Source organism: Geotrypetes seraphini, chromosome 15 (assembly GCF_902459505.1).
Source record: "Geotrypetes seraphini chromosome 15, aGeoSer1.1, whole genome shotgun sequence".
Classification (NCBI taxonomy): Eukaryota; Metazoa; Chordata; class Amphibia; order Gymnophiona; family Dermophiidae; genus Geotrypetes; species Geotrypetes seraphini.
Genome location: NC_047098.1, coordinates 25,508,798 through 25,530,348, shown reverse-complemented (window position 1 = coordinate 25,530,348; position 21,551 = coordinate 25,508,798). Strand labels below are relative to the sequence as shown.

At 46.2% G+C, this 21,551-nt stretch overlaps 1 protein-coding gene across 3 annotated transcripts in view; it reads right to left on the bottom strand.

Annotated features, from left to right (window-relative positions):
• Positions 1-21,551, bottom strand: part of LOC117348972 (retinoid-binding protein 7-like) — a 72,452-nt gene that overhangs the window by 585 nt on the left and 50,316 nt on the right. For 2 of the 3 annotated variants that reach the window (XM_033921720.1, XM_033921725.1), the window contains 2 exons: positions 3,574-3,752; positions 2,009-2,110 (listed from right to left, as the gene is read on the bottom strand). In XM_033921720.1, coding sequence (XP_033777611.1) covers positions 2,009-2,110; positions 3,574-3,752 — 281 coding nt within the window. Of the gene's footprint in view, positions 1-2,008; positions 2,111-3,573; positions 3,753-6,226; positions 6,385-21,551 lie in introns of those variants that run through there. The other variant, XM_033921726.1, reaches the window with a different exon arrangement.

The following is a 21,551-nucleotide window of genomic DNA, read 5'->3' as shown; positions in this document are numbered from 1 at the left end:
CAGCGCTATAAGTAGTTTGCACAGGTAATATGAATGTCAGCTCAGTAACACCTGCACAAACTTACATTTACCCCCTCCCCTTTATGAAGCCATGTTAGGCTTTTGCTTTAATCGCTGGCTGCAGTGGTATTAGTTCCGAAGAGGGTTACTAGATTGTACATTTGGAAAACCCGGACCCCTTAGACCCACCCTTAGGCCCGCTCAGTTCCACCATGCCCCAGTCCTGCCCTAGCCCCGCCCTCTATTCTGGTCAGGCAGGAGGACATGCGATGCAATGACATGTTGCCCTCCTGCCCAATGGCAATTTTGAGGGAGGCTTTAAAAAAAAAAATAAAAACACACACACAAAAAAACAAAAAACCCCAGACAAAGTGCCAGGTTTTGAAAAGCCATCCAGACCCCCAGACATGGCCTCAAAAGGAGGACATGTCCAGTGAAATCCAGACATCTGGTAATCCTAGTTCCAACGCTCATAGGAATTCTATGAGCATTGGAGCTTTTACCACCATGGCCAATGCTAAAGCCTAGCGCAACTTCATAAAAGGGGGCCTTAATCATAGAAATAGAAACATAGAAATAGACGGCAGATAAGGGCCATGGCCCATCTAGTCTGCCCACCCTAATGACCCTCCCCTACCTTTGCCCTGTGAATAGATCCCATGTGTCGATCCCATTTGGCCTTAAAATCAGGTATGCTGCTGGCCTCAATCACCTGCAGTGGAAGACTATTCCAGCGATCAACCACCCTGTCAGTGAAAAATAATTTTCTGGTGTCACCTCACAGTTTCCCGACCCTGATTTTCCACAGATGCCCTCTGTTGTCGTGGGACCCTTGAAAAAGATGATATCTTCCTCCGCCTCGATGCAGCCCGTGAGACACTTGAACGTCTCGATTATGTCTCCCCTCTCTCTGCGCTCCTCAAGCGAGTATAGCTGTAATTTGTCTAGCCGTTCTTCGTACGGGAGATCCTTGAGTCCCGAGACCATCAAGGTGGCCATTCTCTGAACCGACTCCAGTCTCAACACATCCTTGCGATAATGCGGCCTCCAGAATTGCACACAGTATTCCAGGTGGGGCCTCACCATGGATCTATACAATGGCATAATGAAATCCGGCTTACGAAACCCCTGCTTATGCAACCTATGATTTGTCTTGCCTTGGATGAAGCTTCTCCACTTGATTGGCAGCCTTCATGTCCTCATTGACGATCACCCCTAAGTCTCGTTCTGCTACCGTTCTTGTTAGGATCTCGCCATTAAGGGTATAAGTCTTGCATGGATTTTGGCTGCCCAGGTGCATAACTTTGCATTTTTTGGCATTGAAGCTGAGTTGCCAGGTCCTAGACCAGCGCTCCATTAGGAGTAGGTCGTGCATCATGTTGTCGGGCATTGAATCTTCGTCCGTTGTGCATTTGCCACTACGTTACTTAATTTGGTGTCATCGGCGAATAATCCTGTGCACTACTGCCTGCCCTCACTCCAAGATATTCCCGCGACACTTGCTCATCAGTCCCTTGTCCTTTCCTGCATGTTATCCAGTTAGGGGTCATTAGCTTGCTATGTTATTGACACTTACTACCTACTATAAATATGCCCTTAAGTCTTCAGAACAATTTAAAGCTTCCATCATACCACAGGAAAGCACATTGGGAGGTGTTTCATCACATCCTTCACAGGCACACATGCTCAGCTCCCTTCTCTTATAGGGAAAACGAGTCCCACCTGCTGATCATTGCTACCCAGGCCACTTTTCCCCCTCTTCCCAGGAGCTGCTCAAGATGTGTACCTTTTCAAAAAGGTTCTTATCAGAAGGCAAAGGGGTTTACAAGTCTATGGAAATTTAAGAGTTCCAATAAATATAGAAAAAATAATAATCATGCCCCCCCCAAATAAAATAGCATTACCAGAGATAGGACTTTTTAACTTGCACTCCCCCCCCCCTTTTTTTTGTTTAGGAACACATTGAAGTGGGGGGGGGGGGAGGAAGAATCAAGAAAAAGAGAATTACCAAATGCAGCTCATCACCCTGGATCCAGTGAGTCCAGCCTCTGTTTTTCTTCTCTCCTTTCTGCACACAGACAAGTCTCTCATTGTCCCAGGTAACCAAACTCTAGAAAACAAGGTAAAAAAAAAATCCCATTGTTTTAATAAGAACTGCCAAGCTAAATTGGATCAAAAGCATCATCTTATCCAGTGGATCAGACACTTATAAGCAGGGACCCAGGGAAACCAGAGAGCCGATAGGTGTCTTTGGAACAATTACACCCTCCCCTTTCCCTTAAGTGATACCCCACTTCTCATGCTAACTGGGTACTAAGAATGAGAGCAACATGTCAGACCAGGTCCCCCTTTGCTGCCTAGAACAAACAGAGGGCTGGATTCTCTAAAGTCACCATGCATTTAATGATGGCACTAAACCATTGTTAAAAGCAAGTATTTTACCACCAGACTATCAAAACAGCTCACTAAACTCTTTTCTGCGCTTTCTAGCAGCTTCTGATCTTATTATGCAAATGTAGTACAATGAGGTCATTAATATTAAAATGATATCTCTGGGTGATTCTCCAAAAGGAACACCCCTCCATTTATCAGGAATCAGGGCTGATATTTACGGGCAGGGTCTGAGCTCTTGTAGCCTTACTTTCCTAATTGGCTCAGGCACCAACAGGAAAATAAAGCAGCTCAGACCGTCACCATGAATGGTCCCAATTCCTCCTAAATGGAACCCCCAAAAAAGCCTACTGGTACAGTGCCCCCTCCTTCCCACCATTGCTGCCTCTACCCTATGTAGAAGATTGGCAGGATGGATGCCCTCTTCCTCCTGCCAGAGTCAGGGACCCCTCTGAGACAGCAAGCTCCCTTCTTCCCCAACAACCCCACCACCACCACCAAGCCTGGTGGTCTAGTGGGCCATTCTCACCCCCCAACCCCATCTCCCCCCTCTAACAAGCAGCTCTCTCTCCTGGACAACTCCCAACCACCCCAAGCATGGTTGTCTAGTGGGCCATTCTCCCCCCTGATCCCATCTCTCCCCCCGACCCCATCTCCCCCCTCTAACAAGCAGCTCTCTCTCCTGGACAGCTCCCAACCACCCCAAGCATGGTTGTCTAGTGGGCCATTCTCCCCCCTGATCCCATCTCTCACCCCCCCCCAACCCCATTTCCCCTCTCTAACAAGCCGTTCTCTCTCCTGGACAGCACCCAACCACCCCAAGCCTGGTGGTCTAGTGTGCCATTCTCCCCCCTGATCCCATCTCTCTCCCCCCCCCGACCCCATTTCCCCTCTCTAACAAGCAGCTCTCTCTCCTGGACAGCTCCCAACCACCCCAAGCATGGTTGTCTAGTGTGCCATCCCTGTCCCTCCACCTAGTACTTTCTTTTTTTTTTTTTTTAAGAAGACTGGCAGGAGGGATGTTCATTCCCTCCCACTGGCCAGCTGCTAGCAGTTCTGCATTAAGACTGAACTAGAAGTCAACTGCACAGAGCCCCACAAAGTTTTAACAAGTGTTCATTCCCTACACAAAATCCCTTAATAGAAGCAAGAATTTGAGGAATTTGGGAGGGGAGCAGTTACCAGGAGTTTCCTGTTATCCAGGCCCTTTGTGTCTTCTTCATACTCTTCTCCCACCTTGAACTCCACCAAGTAGTTCCGGAAAGTGCTGAGAGTTCGGATGGAGAACTTGTCTCCCTGCTGCTCAATCACCTTCTGTGGCGTCAGCATTTTTGCTACTTTACGAGTCATAAAGTCAATATCTGGGCAAAGGGTAAAACATTTTTTTTTTAAAGTCTCAAAACATCTGAGCATACAAAAAAACCACAAAAACAACCCTTATATTGCCACCAACACCCCCCCCCCAACCAAATCTGTAAACTTCTATATGTTACTTCATAGGAATGTGGTTATTTCTCAAGGCATAATGTGAGCTCAAGAGCAGGAGAGGGAAAAAAAAAATATGCCAGAGAAGAAAAAGCAATTGGGGAGGGGGGGGGAGAATAGCTTGTCCCCTCCTTTGCCATCCCAGTTTCATGGTCCTTGCACTGTAAGGTTGCAAATTGTAACCTGTACGTATATTATATATATTAGTATTAGATCCCTAGTATGTATCAAGTTAGGATAATAACTTGTATCATACTGTAATTATGGCAAATCCAGTACAAATCATAACCTGTTAACTGTATATTATGTATGTTTAACCTGTAACCCAGTCGGATCTCTTTGGGGACAACGAGATAGAAAACAAATTAAATAAATAAATATTAATACTGCTTATCATTTCAATGCTAACAATCCCACCGAGCCACCAGTGGCAAAAATTAAAAAGAAAGCCCAGGGCCGCATGTTTAAAGCATGCGCTGTCAGCTCTGTTGGCCCCCTGTCCCCTCTAACATTACAGTCCTGTTCCAGGGCAGGGAACCAGGGACCGGCAGAGCCAACAGTGCATGTTTGAAACCTCCAGCCCCCGGCTTTATTTTTATTGTTTTGCCCAGAAATAGCTAAGAAGAAGAAGAAAAAAAATGTTTTAATTGAATCAGGTTGGGCAGACTGGATGGACCACTCAGGTCTTTATCTGCCGTCATCTACTATGTTGCTCATCAGGAGAAGCAGGAAACAGAAGATGCTGGATGGAGAGGGAAGAAGAGAGAAAGTTAGTGAAGACTGGAGAATAAAAGGAAGGATGAAGGGGCAAGGAGAGAACAAGGGTGAGGGGTAAATGAAGTAAAAAGGGACATTAAAGACTGGCTAGTAAGAATGAATTAAATTCTGACAGGCAGAAAAATACATTTAAGAAAACTGAAAGAAAAGGGAGGAGAAAAAATGGCAAATGAACAGGAAACCCTAGGCAAGAGAATTAAGAGAAGATGAAGGATCAACACAATTAGAAAAATAAATTAGCCAGACATCAAAGGTAGAAAAAGGAATTATTTTAAATTAATAACATAAGAATAGCCATAATGGGTCAGACCAATGGTCCATTTACCCTTGTATCCCGTTTCCACAATGGCCAATCCAGATTACAAGTACCCAGTAGAACCCCCCCCCCCCTCCTCCAAACAGGTAAAATAAAGTAGTACAGTAGCTGCGTTAATAAAGGTTGAGAAATACAAATAGACCATAGAGTTGAAAATAAGGCAATACCTTTATATTGGACTAATTTTAATACATTTTTGACTAGCTTTCAGAGACTAATACATCCTTCCTCAGGTCAGGAGAGGATGCCATAACTGTGTTGAGCTGGTTTCATGGGGTATGTAAGAGGAACGGAAGTGCTGCTTTTGTTTGTCCCCCCCCCCCCCCATATTTCTATTTAGAGATGTCACCAAGATAAATAACTGGCACAAGAGCTGAATCCCTATAACATCATATTTGCATCACAGCATGCTTCCCAGCTAAATGTGTGGCAGTGGTGGTGCACTACTCTACCAAAGTGGAGACACTCCCTGCATCCAGAGCACCCACCTTACCCTAAGTGCCTGTTTCCTGGTAACAACCCAGCTGAAGGCTTGAGCTAGGCATCCCCCCAAAAAAACACACACACTCCACACACTTGAGGACAGAGGTGAGGGAGGAGGCCCCACCACTACAAAGACGAACTTTATTCCATTTAGCAGATGTAGTGGATATAAATGCTATAGAAAATAGGTCTGAACCAGGCTATAGGCTCCACCATAGCCAGCCTGTCTTTAATATAATAATAAATATGTTTCATGCAGTATTTATGATTTACCAATTGTATTGCATTATCAGAGTTTGAAAATCAATAAAGATTTAAACAAAGAAAAAAATAATAATAATAATAATAAATCTTAGGAGCTTACATAGGTACAATAAATAGATAATTCAAGTGATCTTTTCCCTAAATGATTTATATGCGTTTTATCAAGTTCTAATCTAAACTGAGCTCAGAATTGGGTTGTTTTTAAAAAAAATTATTTATTGTCTCTGACATTTTACAGCTTTTTAGCCGTTAGGAATAAATAAAGAGATTCCCAGTCTAGAGCAGTTTCTTAAAAAAAAAAAAAATATGGGCAGAGTTGACAAGCATTTAGTTGCACAAAGATACAAAATCAGAAGTCTTCATTGTAAGTAAGTAGGTTGGATTTCTAACGGAACGCGTCCTCCACCCAGCCTAGATCAGAACCGGATCTTGCTTATAGCATTCATGTTTAATAAGAAACACGGTTTGCAAAGCTGCTATCCCGATCTTTGGGCTCAGCAAAGCTCTTACCGAGGCTCTTCATGTAGTTCTCGAAATTCTCGCTGCTCACTAAACCCCAAGTGCCACTGAAGTCCACAGGAGCCATAACTAGCGCCAAACCACTTACAAAGAACCCGAAATCTACCTCCGCACAAACTATTTCCCGACCTAAAGCCCTACCTTTCAACGCGTGGGGCGAGTCCAGCTTAAATTCCCCGCCCAAGGGGCGGGGCCTGTCCTAGACTACATGAGAAGTGGAATTGACAGAGATGTAGAATAAAGTTCATAGCTTGAAATGCTTTATGGAGCAAATGTTACTGTCACATGTGTTGCTGTAATAAAAGTCACTGCTCCGAACTCTCACCCTGCTTTTTCTTTCATTAAGGAGGTTTGTCCCACATTCTGCTGTGTTTGTAAAAGTTCCGCTTCCTGTAAAGCTACCGGATGTGGAGACCCAACCACCAAGAAATAGAAGTTGCTTACCTGTAACGGTAGTTCTCCTTGGACAGATGGATCTTACAGCCACACAAGAAGGTGACGTCCCCGTGACGGAGCCGACCCGGCAGTCTAAAAGCTGCAAAGCTAAAAAGCTTTGCGCATGTGCCAGCCCTCCCCCCCCTAAAGTATCCCACCTGGCCCCTATAAAAGCATACCCCCAACCGGCAAACACAGTTAGGTACAAAGCTGGCGGCAACCATAGGGGAGGCTGGGCGGGATTGTGTGGCTGTAAGATCCATCTGTCCAAGGAGAACTACCGTTACAGGTAAGCAACTTCTATTTCTCCCTGGACAGGGATCTTACAGCCACACAAGAAGGTGCCTCCCGAGCTGAAGGTAACAGAATAACAACATGCTATTATAATAATAATAAAGATCTGTTACCTGAGACGGAGAGGAGGAGGGAAGTTGACGCCTCATAAAGCCGCTTGCAGAACCGTAGAACCCAGTGATGCATCTGCGCCGGATTCCACATCAAGGCAGTAGTGTTTGGCAAAGGTATGAATCCTGGACCAGGTAGCCACTCGACAGATCTCTTGAAGAGGTGCGAGGCGAAGGTTAGCCCATAGCTCGGAGGTCATGAGCCGTGACATGCGGAGGGATTTCCTGAAGAGCAGGCCCGGGGGCGGAGGCGTAACAGTACGCAATGAGCTGGGTAATCCAAGAGGATAATGTCAACTTCGAAACTGGTCTAGGAGAGGAAGTCGGACGGATGAAGAGGAACAACTGAGACGGGCGCTGAGGAGTCGCAGTTCTGTCTAAATAGAGGCGGAGAGCTCTGGCACAGTCCAGTGTGTGGAGTCGTTCGGCCTCTGGCGAAGGGTGAGGGGGCGGATGAAAAGTAGGCAGCACAATGGATTGGTTCAAATGGAAGGCCGAGACTACTTTGGGCAGGAATTTAGGATGAGTCCGTAACAGCACTTTGTCATGAAGAAATTGGGTATAGGGACTATAGGATACCAAGGCATGGAGTTCTCCAATTCGGCGAGCCGAGGTAATAGCTACCAGGAATAGAGTCTTCCAGGTAAGGAATTGGTACAACAGAGAGAGGTTCAAATGGGGGAGCCATGAGAGCCTGCAGCACGAGGTTGAGATCCCAGACCGGCACCGGAGGTTGGAGGGGGGGATGTAGCCGAAGAAGTCCTTTGAAGAAGCGCTTGACCACAGGATGGTGTGCCAGGGAGACCGCGTCCACGGGGTCGTGGTACACTGAGATGGCCACCAGATGAAGGCGAATGGAGTTGTAGGATAATCCGCAGACTTGCAAAGAGGTAAGGTAGCGGAGGACCTGAGCCAAGGGCGAGGTGCTGGGGTGAACAAGACAGGTGGAGCACCAGCGCTGGAAACGGGTCCACTTGGCAGAGTAGGAGCGTTGAGTCGCAGGAGCTCTGGAGGCAAGAAGGATGTGTAGGACCTCCGGAGAGAAGGCAGAGTCCCCGGTCAGCGTGGGAGCAGTAGCCAGGCTGTCAATTTGAGAGACGGAAGATTGGGGTGTAGCAACTGTCCGTCGCGTTGTGTGAGAAGATCCGGGAACTGTGGGAGAATCCAAGGAGCCTGAGAAGCCCGGTTGAGGAGGACGGGGAACCAGGCTTGACGCGGCCAATACGGAGTGATGAGGATCAGGGAGGCATTGTCTGCGATGGCCTTTTGAAGAACCTTTCCAATCAGAGGAATCGGAGGAAACGCATAGAGGAGATGCTGGGACCAGTGGAAGAGGAACGCATCGTCTGCCCAACGGGTTGGTTCTCCGTACCTGGAGCAAAATCTGGGACATTTGGCGTTCGTCTGGGATGCAAAGAGGTCGACGTGAGGAGTGCCCCAAGTTGCAAAAATGTTTCGCATAACTGTGTTCCGAAGAGACCATTCGTGAGGACTGAGTTGCCTGCTGAGTCTGTCTGCGAGCTGGTTGTCCGTGCCCGGGAGGTAGACCGCCTGCAAGGTGGAGTGGAGCCGGAGAGCGAGGTTCCAAATGGAGACTGCTTCGCGGGATAGGCGAGAGGAGCCCATCCCCCCCTGTTTGTTCACATAGAACATGGCAACCTGTTTGTCGGTACGGATCCGGATGATCTGATTGAGCAAGTGGTGTTGGAACACCTGCAGAGCTAGATGGATGGCATGCAGTTCCAGGAAGTTGATGCTGCAGCGAGCTAATGCTGGGGACCAGGTGCCCTGCGTGGACCAAGAGAGGAGATGAGCACCCCAGCCTTTCTTGGAGGCATCTGTTGTGATGGTGACAGTAGGCTGAGGAGGATGAAACGGAAGTCCGTGAGAGAGGGGATCCACGTGAAACCACCATTGAAAGTCCTGAAGCACTTGGGGCGTTAATTGTAGTTTCGTGGAAAGAGGCTGAAGGAACTGGTTCCAATGGGTTTTGAGAAACCATTGGATAGGTCTCATCTTCAGGCGAGCAAACTGTAGCACTTGTACTGTGGCCGCCATGTGTCCTAGCAAGGTGAGAACGTCTCCGGCTGTGACCCAGAGCCCTGGGTACCAGGCTGAAATCAGCTGTTGGATGACATGTGCTCGCAGTGACGGGAGGAAAACCATAGTCTGCTGAGTCTGAAAAGTCGCCCCGATGAATTGAAGGGATTGAGATGGGAGGAGATGAGACTTTGGAAAATTGAGAAGAAAACCCAACTGTAGAAGGAGGTTGATGGTTTGGCTCAAAGCCTGGCGTGTGAGGCAGGGCGTCATAGCTGAAATGAGCCAGTCGTCCAGGTAGGGGAAGACGGACAGGCCTTGTTTGCGCAGGTGCGCCACTATGGGGATGACGCATTTGGAAAAGACCCTTGGTGCTGACGAGAGGCCAAAAGGGAGAACTGTGTATTGGTAGTGAAGGTTCTGAAACACAAAACGGAGATACTGTCTGTGTGAGGGATGTATGGGAATATGGAGATAGGCATCCTGAAGGTCTATGGACGTGAGCCAAGCGTCAACTTGGAGCAGCGGAGCAATGGCGGAGATCGAGAGCATGCGGAACTTCTCCTTCAATATGAATTTGTTTAGGTTCCGTAGGTCCAAAATCGGGCAGACGCCTCCCGTCTTCTTCGGAATGAGGAAGTATCGGGAATAGAGTCCCTGGCCCCGCTGGTGTTCGGGGACTGGCTCTACGGCCCGAATATCCAGCAACCGAGACAACTCCTGTTGCAAAGGAAGCAGGTGAGATGGTCGAAGTGACTGGTGGGAAGGGGGGCACCAAGGTGGAGGAGCCAAGAAGCAAAGGCGGTATCCATGTTGAATGATGCGCAAGACCCAGGTGTCTGTGGTTATAGCTTGCCAGGTCTGGAGAAAAAACCTCAACCGACCTCCCACCGGAACAGCGGGAAGGGGAGGGTTGTCAAAAAGAGGGTTGGGGCTTCTGGCCCGCAGGTTGAGCGGGTTTAGGAGAGCGACGGTCTCGCGGGGCTCTGTTGGAGGATTGTTGCCGATAGGGCCGAAACTGCTTCTGCGGATAAGAGCAAACTGTCTGGCAGAAGAAAACGACTTCCGGGGATTGAACTGCCGTTGAGAGGGTAGCTGCTTCTTAAAGGGCTGTTTTGAGTGATGTGCGGTATCTTCCTCCAGAGCATCCAGTGTGGTGCAATCCTCTTTAAGCCCCTCAATAAGATCCTTAACCTTGTCTCCAAACAAGCTGTCTCCGAGACAAGGAGCATTCGCCACCTTCGCATGAATGTCCACCCCCAGTTTAGAGCATTGCAACCATGCCAGTTTGCGGGTGGAAATACCTGTAGCCGCTCCCCGCATGGCGTTATCAAAGGCATCGTCAGCTGCCCGGATAAGGTTCTTGGAGCATTCTTCGAAGTTGGAGAGGACGGCATTAAAAGCCTCCTGCGTGGGCACCGGTAAGGTCTCGACCAGTTTTCTCATATCCTCCATGTTAGAATAGAGGTATTGGGTGTAGAAGAACTGATGGATGGCAATTCGCCCAGACAGCATGGAGTTTTGGTAAGCTCGTTTACCCATGGAGTCCATGATGCGCATCTCGCGGACCGGTGGAGTAGATGCAAAGTCTTTGGAGGATTTGGATTTCCGCAAGGCAGAGCGGACCACCAGGGATTGGTGAGGGAGTTGAGTTTTGCCAAACCCCGCCACATCCTGGACTTTGTATTTATGTTCCAAACTGCGTTTCATGACCCGGGACGAGTATGGAGTGTTCCAGATAGCTTTCTGAGAATCAGCCAGAGTAGCATGAAGGGGCAAAGAGACCACTTCTTTTGGAATGTGAAGATACTTAAGGACCTGAAGTCTCTGTTCCCGGGGGTCCGGCTGGGCCGTGGTGGTCAATTGTAAAGAGGACGCCATCTTGGATAGGAAGCGTGGGTAGGAGGTGTCTTCCGGGGGTGACGCCCTATCTCGCTCAGATGGGGTGTCGTCATGAGCCAGAGAAGAGAGCAGGGGATCCGTCTGCAGATCAGGCGAGGGTGAGCGCGAGGAGGAAGCATAGTAGGATTCCAGCTCCGCCGCCATAGAAGAGGTAGTGGAGACAGAGTCAGAGAGATGGGCATCATGCTGGACCAGATGAGGTGAGGATGTAAGCTGAGTGCCCTGTTCAATCGGCTGAGTGGAGAGTAGCGGAGGAGATGCAGAAAGCAGTTGCTGTTGCTGAAAAAGCTGGAACTGCTGGAAAAGTTGAAAAAGTTCAGGCTGCATCAGAGGCTGAGACTGGAGCTGGGGAGGATCCTGGGCTGGAGCAGCAGCAGCAGCAGCAGCAGCAGACAGTGTAGGAGGAGAGCCCGAGGAGGAGGAGGAACTAGAGGAAAGAAGGTGTTTAGATTTCCTCTTCAGTTTCCTGGGTGGGCTGGCTGAAGCAGAGTGCAGATGCTGGTCTGGGGAGGCAGAACGCTGGGCTGCAGGCTCTTTAGTCAAAGGAGCACGGTGCCGACGGCTGGAGTCAGTCGGTGCCGAGGGCGGGACCGAGAGGGAGCGATCCTGCCGGGATTGGCCAGTGGGAGCAGTCACTGGGCCAATAGGCAGTGGAGGAACAAGGGAGCCAATAGGCAGCGTCCCTGCGTGTGACATCATCGGCCCCGACGAGACACACGCAGGAGACGCTGGTGCCTGAGCTGGTTTGCGAATCACCAGCTTCGGCACCTTGGGAGGCGGTCCCTGCGGTTCCGATGCCCCTTGCTGGCAGGCGGAGGGGAAAGCAGAGGCCGCGTTAGGGAGCTCGAATTCCTTAAGTTTAAGCGCTCGGATTTTGAGCGAGCGCTTGTTTAATTTAGCGCAGTGAGCGCAAGAAGAAGTCCGGTGGTGGGGGCCCAGACATCGTATGCACGAGGCGTGCTGGTCAGTCGCCGACATCTTCGAAGAGCACGTGGAGCAGCGTTTGAAACCAGGTTTGGCTTTTTCTGACATGCTGAACCAGAGCGCTGCCAAGTCGAAATCGTGTAGTGAAATGTTGATTAAAAGTTGAAGCGATATAAAAATGGCTGACACCGTTCAGACTACCGAGTCGGATAGATCGCGGAAACTTTTAAAACTGTGTTTGCCGGTTGGGGGTGTGCTTATATAGGGGCCAGGTGGGATACTTTAGGGCGGGAGAGCTGGCACATGCGCAAAGCTTTTTAGCTTTGCAGCTTTTAGACTGCCGGGTCAGCTCCGTCACGGGGACGTCACCTTCTTGTGTGGCTGTAAGATCCCTGTCCAGGGAGAACCTACATATGGCTTATGATGGTAAGGCAAAGGTCACTTCAGGGTTGCCAACGCTTTTTTGTTTTTTTAACCGACAGTCTACAAATTATTACTGACATCCCTTTTTACCTATATTTCAGTGCATTCAAGTGGACTAACAGCACCACACTAGCTTATCCTGGTTTACAAACAAACTAATTACCACCACCATTTCAAAGCACTGGTGGACTTAATATACTGCAATTCATCCATTCATATGTTGAACAGTCTTTGGGGCTATGTTGCAGTCACAGGATTGCTGCAATAGGTTTCTCTTGGCCAACGCATCTCATGTTCACATATTGTGACTCCAAGCATGATTTTGCTGAGGTCCTCTCATAGTGACAGGGGGAACTCCCCATTAGAGAATGACACAGTGACAAAATTCATCACCATTCCCATCCCCGCGGATAACCGCGGGAAACCATCTTCATGTCATTCTTTAAGGAGAGAGAGAAGAATCAGAGTATGAATGGCCACAACCACTGACCCGCAAGCTTTGCTTTGAAGAATGCTGGTGTAGAAGGACTGAGGTTGAAACAGACACTACAGAATGACAGTCTCTGGTATCCAGAGCAGATATTGTGATGTCATAATGCCTCATTCCACCAGTGCCTAAGAGCCAATCACATCAGTGATGTCACAATGGCTTCATTATCCTTGGTTCCCATAAGAATCAGAGTATGAATGGCCACAACCACTGACCCGCAAGCTTTGCTTTGAAGAATGCTGGTGTAGAAGGACTGAGGTTGAAACAGACACTACAGAATGACAGTGTCTGGTATCCAGAGCCGATATTGTGATGTCATAATGCTTCATTCCACCAGTGCCTAAGAGCCAATCACATCAGTGATGTCACAATGGCTTCATTATCCTTGGCTCCCATAAGAATCAGAGAATGAATGGCCACAACCACTGACCCGCAAGCTTTGCTCTGAAGAATGCTGGTGTAGAAGGACCGAGGTTGAACTAGACACTAGAAAATGACATGGGATTATTTCCCGCGGTTATCCGCAGGGACGGGAACAGTGATGAATTTTGTCACCATGTCATTCTCTACTCCCCATGCTCCAGAGCCTCAGGTTAAGAAGGAGGAGAGCATGGCAAACACTGTACATATCTCCCTCCGTATTCGCTGCGATAGGGGATTAACAGAACTGCAACTACTGAAAAACCGTGAATAACTTTTTAATGTTATTTGCTGTTTTCTATTAAAAACCATCATGAATATGGTGAAACCGCGAATAACATGGTGGGAGACCTGGTCTGTTTCTGAAGGAGAGGCAAAACACAGTGAACAAAGTATTTGGAATCAGTGATTTCTCTTTGCAAGCTGATGTAATTTGGGGGGAGGAGCCAGCAAGCTAAAAACCGTGAATAATTGAAACTGCGAATGCTGAAACCGTGAATATGGAGGGAGAAGTGCACTTACATGTAGCAATGTTACTGCACTACATCCTGGGGACAATGCAAAAATATTAGGTGACCTTTTGCTGTCATAACTTTATGTGGTTACTTAGCTGGTTAGTGGACTGAATATTGGGGACTGGGTATAACACAGACCTCACAGACCTTGCAGATCTTAACCGCACGTCCTTAAAAATCCTATGAGCATTTGAGCTGTTCCTGCCGTGGCCAGTGCTAAAAGCCACCCTACGGTTTTGTAAAAGGGGAGGTTAATGAAAATAAGAAAATATAAAAGCCGCCTATGGGAGCAGTTGGGGGAAGAGATAAGATGGTGCCACAAGTGGTAAAACTCATTCTCTCTGATTGTTCACATTTCCTTGATCATACTGATGCTAGAAATGGAAGGATAAATTTAGATTTTTGCTCATCATGACAGGGGTTGCCATACAGCAAATTATGAAAAATTGGGATCGGCTGAATTATAATTTTTGGTGGAACTCGTTATGCCAAATTTTTAAAATGGAGAGGGTGATAGCCATACAGCAGGGGCATTTTAAGAAATTTAGGGAGGTTTGGGAGCCATTAACAAATTACTGCACAGAATGAATATCAATTTTTTCCCCTTTGTTCTTACACGTCCAGGGAGGGGGGTGTGTGGGAAAACTTTATGATTTCTTATGCTTAAGAACAATTGTTGAGTATAAGGGAGGGGATATTTGATGTGAGTTAGAATTTGATGGTATAAAGTATAAAATGATTGTATCTTATGTTACACTTGTTGAAAGTTTTAAAAATGAATAAAGATTAAAAATAAAACAATAAAAAAAAGATTTGTAGAACTTTTGTGGACCCACAGGAGAAATGATGAGTTCACTTCTGGGCCCGAGTTGGCAGCAGATGCTGAAGTGCTGAGTACTGTGGTAAAGGCAATAGAGAGAGAGAGAGCTATCTCCGAATGGGTACGAGACATCATTTAGCCTTTGCTGATTGCCACCCTGCTACCACTGAAGGAATATCATGGGCCAATGCTCACATAGGGGAGGGAAAATTACTGCCTCTTCCCTCTGGAAATGAAGAAGCTGAAACTGATGGCTGAATTGGTGGACTCAGACTCTTCTGCTGCTGGGAAAGATCTAGAGAGGCAAGTGCAGACTGGTCAAGCAAGATCGATGTTAGTTGTGGTCACACTGGCTGCCATGTTAAGAGCCTTGGTAAGGACAGCTATTGAAATTCTTTATCTAAATTAATTCTGATGTGCAATTCTTATTGACTAATGCAAAGGTTTCTACATGAAATACAACAGTGCAACACTTCTTCCTCATCCCACAAAGTAGTGCCAGAAACATAGTAACATAGTAGATGACGGCAGATAAAGACCCGAATGGTCCATCCAGTCTACCCAACCTGATTCAATTTAAATTTTTTTTTTTTTTTTAATTTTTTCTTCTTAGCTATTTCTGGGCAAGAATCCAAAGCTTTACCCGGTACTGTGCTTGGGTTCCAACTGCCGAAATCTCTGTTAAGACTTACTCCAGCCCATCTACAGCCTCCCAGCCATTGAAGCCCTCCCCAGCCCATCTTCCACCAAACAGCCATATACAGACACAGACCGTGCAAGTCTGCCCAATACTGGCCTTAGTTCAATTTTTAATATTATTTTCTGATTCTAAATCTTCTGTGTTCATCCCACGCTTCTTTGAACTCAGTCACAGTTTTACTCTCCACCACCTCTCTCGGGAGCGCATTCCAGGCATCCACTACCTTCTCCGTAAAGTAGAATTTCCTAACATTGCCCCTGGAAAAGATTTTGTTCTACGTTAATACCCTTCAAGTATTTGAACGTCTGAATCATATCTCCCCTGTCTCTCCTTTCCTCTAGGGCAGGGGTGTCAAAGTCCCTCCTCGAGGGCCGGAATCCAGTCGGGTTTTCAGGATTTCTCCAATGAATCTGCATGAGATCTATTTGCATGCACTGCTTTCAATGCATATTCATTGGGGAAATCCTGAAAACCCGACTGGATTCCGGCCCTCGAGGACCGACTTCGACACCTGTGCTCTAGGGTATACATATTCAGGGCTTCCAGTCTCTCCTCATACATCTTCTGGCGCAAGCCTCCCATCATTTTCGTCACCCTCCTCTGGACCGCCTCAGGTCTTCTTACATTTAAACATTTAAAGAATTATGGAATTCAGGCCAGCATGCTTGTCACCCTTCCTTAGGTCCAGCTGTGAGTCTAAGTGAAGATGTTCCCAAACTGCACATCAAGGAGGAGCCAATTAGAAATTTCTAAGATGCTGTAAAAGACATGCTTTTATTGCACTTTAATTTACCATGGAAGTGACTAACTTGGATAATCGGTATTTATTTTATTTGTATTTATTTCTGCTTGATATTCTGCCATAGGGCCTGTGCTAACTTCAAGGTAGTTTACAATTTTAAATAAAGTTATTTAGATCAGTGGTTTTCAACCCTGTCCTGGGGGACCCCCGGCCAGTCGGGTTTTCAAGATATCACTCATGAAAATACATGAGAGAGATTTGCATATAATGGAAGTGACAGGTATGCAAATCTCTCTCATGCATATTCATGAGGGATATTACATTACATTACATTACATTAGTGATTTCTATTCCGCTTGTGCCTTGCGGTTCTAAGCGGATTACATTAGAAGATGGCTGGTCATTTCCAAACCCGACTGGCTGGGTGTCCCCCAGGACAGGGTTGAGAACCACTGATTTAGATGACATCTGAACACAATTTTCTTTTCATATGATGATTTCTGTTCTGCACCTGTGATTCAGTAAACAGTAACAATTCAATGGGCAGTGACAAAGGTCAGTATTTTTTTATGTTATGAGCTTCAGGCAACATCATTTAATTGCTATAATTTTTTGCTGAGTACAAACAGCATTGCAAAGGTTTTGTTTAAAGTTATTTCCAACCCAACAGACGGTTGAAATTATACATGTGGAGAGTGAGAATATGTGTGTCTCTGAAAATGTAACGCAACAGGACCAAATCTGGCATGGGGGAGGGAATAGTGGAAAAAAAAAAACCCCACACATGAAAATTGAAAACACAGATCCACATGCACATACAGAGTTTCATCCAACCACAGATCTACACCTACATCAGGGGTAGGCAATTCTGGTCCTCGAGAGCAGGAGCTAGGTCAGGTTTTCAGGATATCCACAATGAATATGTATTAGATGGATTTGCATGCACTGCCTCCTTGAGATGCAAATCTAGCTCATGCATATTTATTGTGGAAAACCTGACCTGGCTCCGGCTCTCGAGGACCTATGGGTACTTTAAAATAGACATAGTTACTTTTTTCCAAGCCTTTGGATCATTAGAACAGGCAGTTCACACCCTGGTTTATTTTTATTCTGTTAGAATTGTTTTGTCTTGTTCCCAATGCTGTTTATGTCTTGTTATATTTTTTGCCCTTGATTTATTGGAATCTGGTTAACAAACATTAATGTTTTTAGTATGTAATCTGTTGAAGATGTGCTGTGGACTATAAATGCTTTAAATTTAAATTAATTTAAAATAGATAACTAGTGAAAAAAAAGTCTAAAACTATCATGATCCAAATCTTATGAACAATAAAAAGAGATAGCTGAGAGATGTAATAAATGTCTATAAAATACTGAGTGAAGTAGAATTGGTAGATGTGAATTGCCTGTTTATCCTCTCCACAAATACTAGTACTAGGGTGCATGTGATGAAACTACTAAGTAATAAATTAAAATTAAACCGGATAAAATATTTCTTCACTCAACATGTAATTAAACGCTGGAATTAGTTGTTAAAGAATGAGGTGAGAGTAGTTAGCTTAGCAGGGTTCAAAAAGAAAAGGCCATAACGCAATTATTAAGATAGACTTGGGAAAATCCACTGTTCATTGCTAGTATAACTAGTATAAAGCCTATTACTCTTTTGGGATCTGCCAGGTACTGGGACTTAATGAAATAAACTGGCTTCAATAGAGAAAAGAGGAGTTGATGAGAAGTGGCCCATGTGGCTTGAAAAAATGCTCAGAGATATGAAACTCTGAAGGGAAGGCTGTTAAATCCCCCTTGGAGAAGAGTTCACCTTCCAGTCATAGCAACTTGACAAGTTTATGGGGCACTCTCAAAAAACTCCAAAAAAGTTTCATATCTCTGAGCAGTTTTTCAAGCCACATTGGGCCACTTCTCATCAACTCCTCTTTTCTCTATTGAAGCCAGTTTATTTCATTACATCCAATACTTTTTCTGGTTTCCTTTTGTTTGATATATTTCACCCTGAACCTAGTACTTTTTGGAAATAGGTACTGGGACTTGGATGGGAGCTCATGGTAGTCATTTCCTATTGGCGATCTGCACGGGGCAGGAGCATAGGAAGTTCGCTCCTACCCCGAAAGCCCGCTAGACCACCAGGTAAGGTCGGGATGCTGGGGGGAAAGGCGGGGGTGGGTCAGAGCCAGACAAGAAGTTATTTGCGGTTTTTCACACTTCATGGTCCGGCTCTGCCCCTATCCCCCACGAATACAGAGGGAGAAGTGTATAATAACATTTTAAAAGTATGTATTATTTACATACAATTTAAGGATATATTTTCAAATGCAGCTGGTAATCATATGATCTGCTATCCCTATTTTTGTCAAACACTATGAGAATAATACTATAAGGTCTGCACTAACATAATTACTTGTATAAATAATTAGAATAATGGCACATACGAGGGCCGTTCAAAAAGTATCAGACCTATATTCATAAAAAATACTCGTATTCAGATACAACAATCTTATACTAATCTCCTTCAAAGTAGTCCCCTTGGGCTGCCACATACTTCTTCCAATGGTTCTGCCACTGTTGGAAGCAGTGCTGGAATGCCTCTTTTGAGATTGCTTGCAACTGGTCCGTTGCATTCTGCATGATGTCTGCTCTTGACTGAAATCTGCTCCCTTTCAGGGGCATTTTCAGCTTGGGGGAAAAGCCAGAAGTCACACGGAACCATGTCAGGAGAGTAGGGAGCCTGAGGAATTACAAGGGTGTTGTGTTTGGCCAGGAAACTCCTTATCAAATGTGAAGAATGGGCAGGTGCGTTATTGTGATGGAGCTGCCAATTGCCCGTTGCCCACAGGTCCGACCATTATGAAGACAATGCAGAACCTCTTGGTAGTACCTTGGTGATTTGATGATCCTGCATCACCAGGGTCCTCACTTGGTCAATGACGATCTATTTCTGGATGTTGAGGGCCTACCAGAACATGGTTCACTCTCCACTGATGTGTGGCCATCTCGGAAGTGGTTGTACCACTCCTTTATCTGTGTGATACCCATTGCTTCGTCCCTGAAGTCCTGTTGAATTTTGTGGCTCGTTTCCACTTGAGAATCACCAAGCTTTACACAAAATTTAATGCAGTAGCATTGTTCAACTTTTTCTGTCATTTTGTCAAAAATGAAAATTGGACGGCACTCACACTTCCTCCCTCATTGGTGGTCTGCAGGCAACTGACAGCTTCTGTAAGCGGGAAAAAATTCAAGCATGCGCATTAGGGTCGCCTACATATCTGCATCAAACCACGCCTCCCTAGCTTTATTTGTTTACACAAGAAAAATTAAGGTCCGATATTTTTTGAACAGCCCTCGTACTTGCATACATGCATAAATACAAAAATTCCCCTCAGCACTATTCTACAGTATACATAGGTATACACAAGAGCAAAATCCACATTCAGAGGAACCAACTTTTCAGAATTATTGAGGGTGCAAAACCCAACAGAAATTACCTCTCCCTGAACACAGTCAAGGAGTTTGTTCAATATTGGGAGTGCTCAAGCACCCACATAGCTGGCTCCTATGCTTGTAATTATGTGTGCAGCTTATAAAATATTATAAGTTACTAGTTTTTTAGCCCGTTACATTAACGGGTGCTAGAATAGATGTGTAGACTTAGGCATTTCTTTCTCTTTTTCTGTATGTGTGGTTTTTTTTTTTTCTTTCTCCCAGCCCCCCTTTCTTTCTGTCTCTCCCCCCTGTCCAGCAGTAGCCCTTCTGCCTTCTTTTTACCTACCAATATTCCCATTTTCCCTTTCCTATTTCCACCTTTTTCCACCCCATCCAGCATCATTAGAGTACCTGTTGCATTGTTGGTGTTCCAGTGTCTCCTCTGCCTTGGGTCTGGGCCGACTATTGTGGGCCAGGATTGCCAGGGGTGCCCTGTGGGACAGGCAGGGCCAAGGGTCAGCAGAGGTGTGGGAGTTCTGGGTGGCAGCATGAGTTCATTCTGGTGCAGGGCCTCTGCCGTGTCGCGGGGAGCTGGTGTCTGCACTTCTAGCCACTTCCTCTAGAGTCTCTACTGCGGCGTGCAGGCGTCGCGCGGCAGTGACGTCCAGGCCTTGCACTGCCACGTCTCTCCTGAGCCGCGACGAAGAGGGCAGGGGGTGCTAGCGGCTGGCAGCCGCCGCTCCGCACTGCCTTTCACCTCAAGCCACCGCGGCTCCTCCTGGCAGCCGCCGCTCCGCACTGTCTTGCCGCGGCAGCATCTAAAGACACTTCGACCCGTAGCGTCGTATTGCGAGGTGGAGAGCAGGGAAGCTTGTCTGGCGCGCATGCGCACTCGTGCCACCGTGACAGATCAGGGAACACGCGGTGCGAGTGCACATGCGTGCTTAGCGTTTTATTATATATGATAAGACTATATGGCATTTTGGCACAAGCAGTTCTATGGCTAGTGTTAAGTGATCATACCTAGAGAATGACACGAGGACAAATTTTTCCCTGTCCCCATGGGAACTAATTTTATCATCCCAGAGAATTCCTTTCCTGGCCCTGCCCCATTCCTGCTACTGCCACCCGAAACTAAACTTGTCCAAGACTGAACTGCTCCTCTTTCTTCCTAAAACCTCTGCTCCTCTCCCTCTTTGTAAATAATGCAGTTATTGTTCCTTTCTCCTCTGTTCATAACCGTGGAGACGTCTTTGACTTCAGCTCTCATTTTCTACCCATATCCAACAGACTGCTAAAGCCTGTTGCTTCTACATCTACAACATCACCAAAATTCACCCCTTCCTCTCTGAACATACTAGCCAAAATCTTGTCCACACACTCGTAACCTCATGCTTAGAATACTGCAATCTACTTCTAACAGGTCTCCCACTGAACCGCCTCTCCCCCCTACAATCTATACAAAACTTTACTGCATGACTTATCTTCTGCCAACCTTGCTACATTCAACTCACTCCTCAAATCATTTAATTGGCTCCCTATCCACCTTCACATACAGTTCAAACTCCTATTACTAACCTACAAGTGTGTTAATTCTGAAACCCCTCAGTATCTTTCCTCTCGTCTTTCCTTATATACCTCTCCGAAAACTCAGTTTCTCAGACAAATAGCTTTTATCTGTTCCCTTCTCCTCCATTTCCAATTCTAGACTTTGCTTCTTTCATCTTGCTGCCCCATATGCCTAGAATAAACTACCTGAATCCATCTGCCATGCCCCTTGATCAAAAGTAGGCTGAAAACCCACCTTTTTTGACAGTCTTACCTATTCAACCTATACAGCGAAGCCATTTTCAGAAAACCAAATCTGGAAGAGAGCATCAGTTTCAAAACTGGTGGCTGAAATATACAGCTCAGCAGCAGCAGCAAAGGAGACATGCTATATCTACTGAGGAAAGTCAAAGTCGAAAGTCATAACATGGGATTAGAACGGAACATAAACATGATGAATATCATGAACACGGGAAATGATTAAGATCTGGGTTTAAAGGCGATAGAATAGAAGT